Raw genomic sequence first — 12,314 nt, forward strand, 5'->3', positions numbered from 1 at the left:
TGGAGTACGTATAAAACGATCAGGTTGGACACACTCCCTGTCCCACATGGGGCTCACAGTCTAAATAGGAGGGAGAACAGTTATTGACTCCCTATTTTACCCAGCACAAAGCTGAAGCAAAGGGAAGTGACTTGCCCAAGATTACACAGCAATTAAGTGGTAGAGTCTGAATTAGAACTCAGTTCCCCTTACTCTCAGGCTTATGCTTCTTCCAGTAGGCCATGCTGCAAAAAGTGTGGCTTAGTGGCAAGAGCATGGGCTTGGGAGTCAGAGGACGTGGGTTCTAATCCCAGCTCCTCCACTTGTCTGCTGCATGACCTCGGGCAAGTCACTTCACTTCTCAGTGCCTCAGTTACCTCATCTGTAAAACAGTGATTAAAACTGTGAGCCCCTCATAGGACAACCTGATATTTCATTAGGATTGTCAAGAGGGGGACATTGGTAAACTTGAAGAGAGTAGTCTTAGGTGAAGGAAAGAGGGTGGAAACTGGATTTTAGAAGGTCAAAAAAGTAAGTTGGAGGGGAGGAAATGGATATGGCTGGTTAACGTAACCCATTTGATGAATTTGTACAGGAATAAGGTCCTTGAGGTCAGGGATTATGTCTACCTACTCTATTGTACTTTCCCAAGTGTTTAGTACAGTGCTCTGCCCACTGCAAATGCTCAGTAAATATCATTGATTGATGGAATAGGAGGAGAGATGGGTCAATAGAGGGAGAGTGCAGAAAAGGTTTATTTAGGATGGCAATGGTTCGCTTGGGAGGAATGAAGAGAGTGAGCTGGTAAGTAGGTTATGAGAGGAGATGTAGTTGAGAGTTTTTAAGCTGATAATGAGGAGTTTTTGCTTGGTGTGGAAGGAAATAGGAAGATATTGGGATTTGAGGAGAGAGAAGTTGAGATAAGGAACACATCAAGAAGATGATCTACGCAGTAGATATAGTAGAGATATGTCAGGGGAGAGCCTGAGTCAGGAGAACAGTAGGGCGGGTGATACAGTAGTCCAGCTGTAATGTGATAAGGTGTTAGTCTAGGTGGAGAGGAATGGGCAGATTCAGAAAGTGTCATGTAGCAAGATCTGGCAGGATTTAATAGGTTGAAAGCTAGAGTTGAATGACAGTGAGGAGTCAAGGTCATCATTAAATTTGTGGGCTTCTGGGACTGGGAGGTTAATAGTGTCTTCATTCATTCAGTCATATTTGAGCGCTTACTGTGTGCAAATCACTGTACTAAGTGCTTGGGGAAGTACAATACAACAATAAACAGTGACATTCCCTGCCCACGACAAGCTCACAGTCTACAGTGGGGGAAACAGATATTAATGCAAATAAATAAAATTACACATATGTACGTCAGTGCTTTGGGGCTGGGAGGGAGAGAGCAAAGTGTCATTTACAGATCGGAATGTTGGGAGGAGGAGAGGGTTTGGCTGGGAAGATGAAGAGTCTAGTTTTGGACATGGTAAGATTGAGGTGCTGATGGGACAGCCCAGTGGCAAGAGGAAATGTGGGATTTGGGGTAAAATGAGTTATCGGAGCTGGAGAAGTAGATGTAGCTGTCAATCTTATTTAGAGCTTACTGTGTGCACTAAGCATTTGGGAAAATACAGTACAATTGGTACACCTGATCCTTGCCCACAATGAGTTTACAGTCTACAGATTTGGAAGTCTTGGGTTTAAAGGTGGTAGATGCCATGTGAGCAGATGAGTTCCCTCAGAGAGTGGGGGTAGAACAAGAAGACTAAGGGGACCAAGAACAGTGCCTTGTGGAACACTTAATATTAGAGGTTACAAGAAGAAAGAGAAGGTATTTAACAAGACTGGAAAGGAGTGGTTAGAGAAGGGAGGAGAACCAAGATAGTCCTGTTAGGAAAACAAAGGGCACAAAGTATTTGAAGGAGGATATAGTGGTCCACGGTGTCAAAGACAGCTGAGTGGTCAAGGAGAGCAGAACAGAATAGAGCTCATTGGAATCGACTAAAAGGCAGTCACTGATGGTCTTTGAAAGTGCAATTTCAGTAAAATGAAGTGATCGAAAACCTGATTGAAGTGAGTTAAGAATAGAGTTCGTGGAAAAATATTGAAGATAGTGGGTGTAAATAATCTTCCAATAATTTGGGTAGAAATTGGAACAAGGCAGATGGAGGGATAACTGGAGGGGCCTGTGGGATTGAAAGAGGACTTTTTTGTATGGGGGACCCTGACTGTGCTGGAAGGCAGAAGGGAAGAAGCCGCCTACACTTCACAATTATTTTTAGGTTTAACTATACTTTATTGAGCCATCCATCCAAATTGCCTTTCCAAAAGAAGGGCTACCACAAGGAGGAAAATTTTATTGAAACTCATTTTTGTAAAAGATTTGATGGAGTAATGAATTCTGATCAAAGTTAACTTATTACACACTGGAGGGGGTGGGAATTTATAATCAAATGTTTGTTTTAATCTTAGGCTATGAGTTACCATCAACTGAGGATGGACAAGAAGAAGGGGAAGAAGAAGTATTGCGGAAGAAATGGCAAAGAATTATGGGTGATAATTATGAAATAGTGGTATGTTAATCAGTATTTCCTAATGCAAAAAGTGTTTGAGTTACTAATATGATAGCTTTGACAATATTTACATTTAAATATATAGTATGACTTTTTCCTTATTTTCAAAGGATAATTCTTAGCATTCAATTTATTCTTAAACAGAAAAGCCATCATAAAACACTTTTTACCAATTGGTATGTTTGGGTTACAGGTACAAAAATTGTCGCAGCCTTTTGGGAGGACTAAGGTTTGAAATGTTGATTTGCTTAAGACTATGAAAAGAAACAAATAAGGAAAAATGCCTGCAGCTGGCAGTTGCCGAATTCACAAGTTTAAAAGTTTGTTACATTATTTGAACCTCACTCAAACCATGAGTAGGTTACCAGCAGTTTATGCAGCTCTTGCCTGAGTCACAAGTGTTGTGTACAGAGCTAAGACTTTCAGATTCAGAAGATGATGAAAGGCCTTTCACCTATTAAAAAAATTATGGAATATGTCTAATATTTCAAGGGAAACTGTCCCATCCTTTCTTCACTACATAACCTGTTTAAGACACTTTCATCACCACATGATCCTCTTTTTATAAACATTTTGTTTTCTACTTTCCCTTTGCTATGTGATACCCCCTGCACCATGGTGAAATGAAGATTACTTTAACTCCTTCACCCATTTATTGGCATCCCTGTACGTCAATCCTAGCCTTCTACTCTTTGGGGCTGAGTAGTAAAGGTTGCACCGAACCTGGGCTGGATAATTTTTTATGTGCTATGTGGAATTTCTGGGACATGGGAGAATCAAGTAATCTTAACTGGCAAGTAAAGCTTATTCACAATAGCCCCTCTGCAAGGTTTGTAATGGATAAATGGCAGCTGAATACTAGCCATGAAATTATAGATGTCAGCCAGGACAGGAACTCTGTCCTCCTAATTATTATGTATTCATTTTTGTCACTTATGGCACTCCTGGCCCCATTTGTCATTTTAGGAGCTGCCCGAGCCCCTACATTGAACTGTGTAAAGATTGCCAGGCACTTGAGTAAAATGGTAAATGTAATATCCTTGGAAATGGGAAAGTGTGGGCAGCCATATTTAGAAGTCTATTTCTGCTGAAGAAACTATCCTGTTACACTGTGGGTCATCAGCTTTCCTAGGGATAGGTACAACCCAGTTTGATTTTTTTTATATCTTTCCTTCCATTTATTCATAATTCTTATGGAATAACTCTCATCTGCAAACAGTGTTTGCTAACAACATCCATGGCCCTAAGAGAAGTAGAATGGGAGGCAATAGCTGGGTGCACCTTTTCAGCTTCCACTGTTATTGGATCTGGTGTTGACTCAAGTGACTGATGGTTATATGGGCTCTTTCAACCAACTAAGAAGTTTTGAGCGGTATTTTCTCACATTTTCAATCCCGAAAGCCTGGGTACTTTGTGCATGACAAAGATTACAAATATACACTTCACAAATATCAGCGTTTTTAATTTTTTCAGGTGGCCCAAGTGAATAAATTCAGCGAGAACAGCGGGTTGGGAATTAGTTTGGAGGCAACTGTGGGACATCATTTCATCCGATCTGTTCTCCCAGAAGGCCCTGTTGGACACAATGGAAAGTTATTTAGTGGAGATGAACTATTGGAAGTAAGAAATCAATCAGTGATGTTTATTGGGCGCTAACTGTGTTCAGAGCACTGTACTAAGTGCTTACTAAAAAATGGTCTACACTTTTCTTCCTAGAGTAAAATTTTGAAATGTCATGGTATGATAAATAATCTTGGGTCTGTCAGATTGTATTTGATGGCACTTTCCCTCTTTGAATATATATTTCAGTAAATAACACTTTCCCTATCCAGGTCTTTGACCCTCAACTTTTTACAAATCCGGTGTTATTCATTTGAGCACCTGAGGCAGTAGCATCAGTGCTGCTTTTGGTGAATTTCTGACCAGTAAGGATATCTATTCACAATCATTCTTGCCATTTAAATCCAAGGAACTTGTAATTCATTTTTATCAATGTAATACTTAATAAGCTAACATTTTCATAGGCAAAATTCATCAGTAATATTTTTGTACAGGTGAATGAAATATCTTTGCTTGGTGAAAATCACAAAGATGTAGTCAACATTTTAAAAGAACTACCTATCAAAGTGACAATGGTATGCTGTCGTCCAGTTGCTCCCTGTGGTTCCGATAGATTGGATCTCACCGACATCCAGCTGATTGAAAAGGTACATAGCTACTAAAGCAACGCAATTTTTGGGATAAAGCGGGTTTAAGTCCAGGAAGTAAAGACAGGTTTTTGTAAGTATTTAACTCCCCAATGTTCCTAATTACAGGGTGGAATATTTTCTCAGTTGAGGTGAATAAGGATATATTCTCCAATATAGCCTTTTTAATAGGTTTCCCACCTAGTGTCCTAATGTTTAAGGTGTGTGAATGAATGCTTTCACTTTTTTACATATGCTACTGAATAAGTTCCAAATATTTCCTCTGCCTTTGTGTGTCTCTCTCTCTCTCTTCTCCCCCCGCCCCCGCCCAAATGTTGAGAGTTAGGCCAGTAAAATAAAACTAACTCTTTAGGCAGGAAGTTAATCAAATTGTACTTTTTTAATAACCCAAATGTTTTTCCCCTCTCTGAATGGTCTACATATAGCTAGGGAGGCAGGGCTGGAGCTTGCATCAATAGCATTCAATCAGGAGGCTTTTGTCCAGGGCTGGATTGGCTCTGAAATTTTTAGTTTCATACTGCAAGGTCAGAAATAGGAGTCATGCTATTTTAAATTCATGCATAAATGTGGATTTTGCAGCTGAAAGAACCTAAATTAATATTTCCAGTGATGGCCATAAACCGAGGGGCCTACCTGCTGTCAGTATAGGGGCTAATGGTCGAAGTGTAAGGTTACAGATGGTGCCCAAAACCTGTCCTGTCTTTGAGTATAGAAAGTGTAAATCTTGGGAAAGGTAAATTCTAAATAGGAAGTCCCCTCTCAAGATTGCACTTGGAGAGTTTCCAGTACACTACCAGTCTCGGCTATAGGAGACAGAGTCAAGCGGAGGCATACCCATTCCATTCTTAGCTTGGGCACTGGCTAGCGAGTAGAAGGCAATCTCTTACAAGTCAAAACTCACCTGTGCTGGGCAGCAGCAGCATGGGAGAGAGTCGTGGGTGGAGGCTCAAGTTTACTGTGTGGAAGGAGGCAATGGTAAACCACTTCCATATTTTTACCAAGAAAACTCAGTGGATACACTATCAGAATGATTGCAGATGGAGAGTGTGGCGTTCTGGGAGAGCTATATATCCATGGAGTCACTATGGGTCAGAGACAGCTAGACAGAATAAGACAAGACAAACAGGAAGTAGCCCCAGTATAATTACCTTAAAATACGAAGGATTACAATAGAAAGCCCAAGTCACCACTTCACTTTCCATTTCATGTGAAACTCAGATGGATACACAGATGGCAGGATTTGGAGATTCCAGTCTGGATGAGACTGACCATGAACTATAATAATGTGCTATTTGTGAAGCACTTACTATATGCTAAACACTGTATTAAGCACTAGGGTAGATAGAAGATAATTAGATTGGACACAAGCCCTGTCCTACATAGGCCCATAGTCAAAGGGGGGGAAGAAAGGAATGTAATCCCCATTCTACAATGAGGAAACTGAAGCACAGAGATGTTTGTGACATATCCACAATCACACAGCACATAAGTACTACAGCCTGGAGTAGAACCCAGATTCGCTGAGTCCTAGCAAGGCTTATGTTCTTTACATTTAGCATATGCTAATTATCCTGTTCTTTAGCCACTAGGAATGATCTTTTACCACTCAACTTTCACGCTTTACAATTTAGCTTTCCCCCCCTTTTAAAAGCATGGCTCTTAACCGATCATTGTTGTCTTTATTCAAGTATTAGAATATTAACTGAAGCTGAAGATTTTGGTAGTTTTATGCTAACATGTCCTGTCAGGTTGTTGTACTTGTGTTTATGTAAAGACTCTATGATAGGTAATACATATCTCTTGATCTTGAACTTTTGAAGTAGGAGTTCTGTGTCCCTTTATTTTTCAGCCTCATGTAGACCTTGGTGAATTTTTTGGGTCTTCAGAGACTGAGGATACTACTTTGGAGCTGACTGCTGTGAATCAGAATATGGAAGAAGTGCAAGGATCCCCTTTAGCGATGTGGGAAACTGACATTCAGAATATTGAACTGGAAAAGGGGAATATTGGGCTTGGTTTTAGCATATTAGACTATCAGGTAATAATCTTTTTTCAACCAAATCAGGATCAGTAATTTTTGTGAAGGTCATTTGCAGGCTGGTTTGTTTTTTAGGTCCAAGTTAAATGATGAAAGATATTTTAAAACAGACAATGAACCTGTAAGACTGTAGGAAATAAAACTGCTGGTGGTTATTTATTTGATTTGGGAAGTTTAAAAAATGTGGATAAATCTATATTTTTTCTCATCAACACTTAGTGTATTTGAAAGGGTCACACCAATTCTTTGAGTTTCATGTTATTGACTCAGTGTTGTTACTTGAAAAGTTTTAAAAAAAAGTCTGTTACATACTTTCTATAGAAGCAGTGTGGCCTAGTGAAAAGAACACAGGCCTGGGTGTCAGAGGACCTGGATTCCAATCCCAATTCTTCCAGTTGTCTGCTGTGTGACCTTGGGCAAGTCATTTAACTTATCTGTGCCTCAGTCTCCTTAATAGTAAAATGGAGATTCAATACCTGTTTTTCCTCCTACTTAGACTATGAGTCCCACGTGGTACATAGTGTCCAACGTGATTAACTTGTTTCTATCCCAGTGTTTAGAACAGTGCTTGACACACAGTAAGGACTTAACAAATGCCATAATGAATAAAATGGGAATTATGAGGTCAGAATTCAGCATAGTTTATATGCTTTTTCATGAATATAACTGATGTTATCATCATTTAGAAATGAATTAATTTGATCTGGTTTCCATTTTTGCCTAAATGAGAAAAGGAAGTCTATACATTTATGTGATTTAGCTGTAATTGCACCCGTGTTAACGAATGGTAAAATTCATTCATTCAATTGTATTTATTGAGCGCTTACTGTGTGCAGAGCACCGTACTAAGAAGTGCTTGGAAAGTACAATTTGGCAACAGATAGAGACAATCCCTATCCAATAACAGGTTCACAGTCTAGAAGAATAACAGTCACACAAATATCCTCCTGAAAAAGGCCAAGAGAAGAATAGGCCCCATCAGGATTCGAACCCAGGATCTCTTGTTTACTAGACAGACACTTAAACCATCTAAGCCACAGATAACACTACTGAAGTCCATAGGTGATTATATGACAAGATGCCCTCTTATTCTCTGGAGCCTTATCCTCTGTATTGAGAACATACTGTGTGCAGAGTGTTATACTAAGCACTTAGGAGAATAAAATAGAATTGCTAGGCATAATCCCTGCCCTCAAGGATTTTATAAAATTAACCCATGCATGACTACCAAAACTGAATTGCATGATGTAACACGTGGGTCTTTTCTTATTTTTATATATAAGATATTCTTTTATTCATATTCTTTGCCTTTATAGAGCAACTTTTTATTTGTAGAGCAACTTTCCAGGAAACAATAGCAAATATACTATTAAAAATCTCACTGTACAATATTAGATAAAATGTCTAAAGGAATTAGAATTGTTTCACTTTTAACTTGAAAAATGGACCAATACAGAAATACCTTAATTTGATTTATTCATCAATCATCATCATTTTGGGTTTATAAAATATGAATTATATTACTTTGCTAATTTACTGCTTTCTTCCGTGCATGTGTGTGTGTGTGACAGATTGCTTTCTTTATTGCATGCATAAAATATGTTCATATAATATTGCACAATTATAAATACTGTAGCATTAAGCTTACAATTGGAAGCTTTGGGCAGAGAACCTCTGGTGTGGTTATCTTCTGATATCTGGAAGATGGAGTGTTTAAGGAGCAGTACATTTCTTCCTCTCCTTAAACCACCCCAGTTGGGACCTTTTACTGGTATTCCAACCTGGCAATTTGTCTCCAAAATGATCTGCCCTGGGAAAGTGGAGTGAGGTTTGCCTGTCTGTAATGTTGGTCCTGCAGAAACCCTCGAACTTTCTCTAACTTCAGAGCACCATTAAACTTCATTCAAAGTACCCATTGCTTAAATTATGAAGTCATTTTTTCATTGTCTTTTTACCCATCAGGACCCAGTTGATCCCGCAAGCACGGTAATCGTAATTCGCTCATTAGTCTCTGGTGGTGTAGCTGAACAAGATGGAAGACTTCTTCCTGGAGATCGACTTATGTTTGTCAATGATTTTAATTTGGAAAGTGGCAGCCTTGAAGAAGCCGTCCAAGCCTTGAAAGGAGCACCGACTGGAACTGTTAGAATAGGAGTTGCAAAACCCTTACCTGTAAGCATTATAGTTTGCTAGAGTACTTAGTTAATTTTCAGACTCAAATCACCCAAATCTTTCATCTATGGGGTTCTCTTTCTATTGACCGATAGTGTTATACTGTCTTGTGTATAATCTAATATAATAATAATAATGTAATATTCCTATATGGCTGTTTTAAAAGTCCTTCCAAGTCAATCTGAAGTTTTAGGTTGAGGAAGGGAATTTTTTATGAATTGATAAACAGCTAACAAAAAAGAGAAAATAGGTTTGTAACTGATAATTTCTAGGATTTAGGTATCCATATCTTTATATGCTAAGCAGTTGCATGCAGTTAAGCATGCAGTGTTCCCTGTAATAATATGGGCAGTTATTTAAGCTTCCTCATCAGGACAGCACCTTTTATTTGCTTGATAGCCAACCACTTCTGGCTCTCTTCTGTTCTAATTTTACTCTTCCAGTGTTTTCCTCTGCTGGTTCTCCTATCTCTCTGGCTGCTCCTTCTCAATGTCCTGTGCTGCCTCCCACCCCTCCCCTAACTGAGAGAGTTCCTCAAGGCTCAGTTTTGTGTACCTTTCTATTCCCCATCTACACCCACCCCCTTGAAGAACTTAATCACTCCCACAACTTCAATTACTTACTATCTCTATGCAGATGATTCCCAAATCTACTTCTCTCTCCCTGACCCTTCTACAGGGTACTCTACGTTAAAAGTGAGTGCAACTGCTGCTGTCAGTTTTAGGTTATCTTGGGGGTACGTGTTTTCCTATGTGGATGATCCCCAAATCTACATCTCCAGCCGTGATCTCTCTCATTCTCTGAAGTCTCACATTTCTTCCTGCCTTCAGGACATCTCTACTTGCATGTCCCACCGACACCTCTAACTTATCATATCCAAAACAGACACTTCATCTTCCCACCCATACCCTGTCCTCCCATGAGTTTCTCATCACTGAAAACACCACCTTCCCGTCTCACAAGCCCATAACCTTGGCTTTGTCCTTGACTCATCTCTCTCATTCAACCCACTTTTTCAGACTGTCACCAAATTCTGTCAGTTCTACCTTCCCAACACCTCTAGAATCCACCCCTCCCTCTCCACCCAATGCTTGCCTTTGCACCTCTGCATCAAATAGAAACTCCTTACAATTGATTTTAAGACATTCAATCATTTCTCTTTCTCCTACCTAAGCTCATTCACCTACCACTAAAACTCCATCTGCACACTTCACCCCTCTATCACCAACCTACTTAGTGTACCTCAATCTCATCTCTCTTGCTATGGTCCCTTTCTTCACATCCTCTTTCCTTTTCTGGTAGTCCCTTCTCCCCATAATCCAAGTCCTACAAAAATCATATCTCCACTCTGAAGCCTTCCTTGATTATCCATCCTCTCATTTCCCCATCCTTTTCTTCCTCCCTCCTTCATCGCCTATGGACTTGGGTCTATATGCTTCAAGCACTTGGATATTCACCCCAGCCCCAGCCTTTATGTACAGATACTAATACTCTGCTGTTTCCCCTTTATTTTAATGTCTGTTTTCCTAACTAGAGTGTAAACTCTTTGAGGGCAGGGATCGTGTCTACCACATCCCATTGTATTGTACTCTCCCAAGTGCATTGTACAATGCTCTGCACACAATATGCACTCAATAAATACCACTGATTTGCTTGATTTTTTTTTTTGCAGTTATAAATTCTCTCTCTCTCTCTCTATTGTATGAACTATTTCGGGGGTGGAATGTTAACTCGGCAAGATTATATGAATTGGGGGATTATTCAGGATTTTTTTTTAATCTAAAAAAAATTTGAAACTTGGGCCTCACATTAGAGATTCCCCTTTAGATGCCAAAGTGGTCAGTCATTAGTATACCTTATCAATAAGGTTTATTAAAATCTAGAAAGCACCTATTCTAAATCAAAGTTTTCAATTACTCAGTATATTTTGGCTACTTTTCATCTTGGATAATTAATGTTCTGCTGAATTAACAGTATTTGAGCTCAAGTGAGAAGTCTTCAATTTTCCTGATGCCAGGGTACTGTACATTAAAAGTGAGCCAACTGCTGCCTACAGTTTTAGGTTATTTTGGGGAGATTTGTCTTCCTAATGGGGAAAATAAGTCACTTATAATGTGTGCAAAGGGGAACCAGAAATCCTTGAAAAGAATAGTTTAAGCTGCTGACAAAATAATATAAATGGCAGCATTGATTTTTTTATCAATTTTGTTAATTCAAACATCATAAAAACAATGCATGTTACAGAAACCTTTTTCTGATGAGATTTTATCTTCTCGTCTAAGTGAACCAGATCTATATTCAGCTCTCCATTTCACTTCCTTGCTTATATTCAGACTACAGATCTTTTTCAAGAAGTCGTTTAAATTACAAATAATTTAATGCTTACATACAATGTAACTTGTAAGATGCCTGACATCTTTTTGAAGCATAGAAACATGTTTAAATTGCTCTGTAGACCTGTTCCCAGGCCATAAGCAAACTTCTCTATTATGTAAAAATTTCCTGAATGCAACATTAGAAATATTTGTTACTTGATCAGAGTGTTTGAAACATGACTGATTACAAAAAGTTGATCGCATGAAAGTATTGACATCAGTTATATAAAAAAGTACAGTAAACAATTGGACAGGACTCTGTCTAAATTTCCAGACTATTACAGGTCTATTCCTATTGAATTATCAAAATATATTTGAAAGATTCATATTTGTTATGTTTAATACTCCAATTCTTTATTGACCTCATCTCTTTTTTCTAGCTCGCTATTTCTTTAACTGCAAAATTCCCCAAAGCATTACTCACTCTTAAATGTAACTTTGATTGGCCCCTCCAACTCAGAGCTTCATTTTCTCTGCAGCTTTCACCAGAAGAAGGTTATGTTTCTACTAAGGAAGATTCCTTTTTCTACACTGCACAGTCATTTGAGGAGGAAGGGCCAGCTGATGCAGCCCTCTTCCATGCAGAGTTGGCTCTGGTTAGTGGCCGCAACTTACCAAGATTTCTTTCAAAACCCCTTTTTGTTGATTAATTTTGCCTTTCTGGCATTTGAAGTTCTTGCCCTTTCTTTGCTCATATTTTTTAAATCATTCAGCATAATTACTTAAAAGAACACCCTCTCCTTCCTTATGCATTTGTAGTTGGAGACGAGGAATATGATTTATTTGCAAAAATTAATTTGTCGGTTTTCTGGGGAAATGTAATCGCCAGCACATTATAGTAATGTGTGACCCTCAACTCTCTGCCAAGCTTTCTAAAATTGATGGAATATTTCTTTTGTATAAAAGTCTCCTCATTATGCAGTGCTATTACTTTTTTCTTAGCACTTAGAAGTATTCGAACTACTGCATTGGTCAA

At 38.9% G+C, this 12,314-nt stretch overlaps 1 protein-coding gene across 20 annotated transcripts in view; it reads left to right on the forward strand.

Annotated features, from left to right (window-relative positions):
• MPDZ (multiple PDZ domain crumbs cell polarity complex component) overlaps nt 1-12,314 on the forward strand; it is a 193,465-nt gene that overhangs the window by 62,829 nt on the left and 118,322 nt on the right. For 18 of the 20 annotated variants that reach the window (XM_039910725.1, XM_039910727.1, XM_039910728.1 and 15 more), the window contains 6 exons: nt 2,446-2,546; nt 4,020-4,166; nt 4,601-4,753; nt 6,603-6,791; nt 8,754-8,963; nt 11,818-11,934. In XM_039910725.1, coding sequence (XP_039766659.1) covers nt 2,446-2,546; nt 4,020-4,166; nt 4,601-4,753; nt 6,603-6,791; nt 8,754-8,963; nt 11,818-11,934 — 917 coding nt within the window. The remainder of the gene's footprint in view (nt 1-2,445; nt 2,547-4,019; nt 4,167-4,600; nt 4,754-6,602; nt 6,792-8,753; nt 8,964-11,817; nt 11,935-12,314) is intronic. The other 2 variants (XM_039910732.1, XM_039910729.1) reach the window with 2 other exon arrangements.

Source organism: Ornithorhynchus anatinus, chromosome X5 (assembly GCF_004115215.2).
Source record: "Ornithorhynchus anatinus isolate Pmale09 chromosome X5, mOrnAna1.pri.v4, whole genome shotgun sequence".
NCBI lineage: Eukaryota > Metazoa > Chordata > Mammalia > Monotremata > Ornithorhynchidae > Ornithorhynchus > Ornithorhynchus anatinus.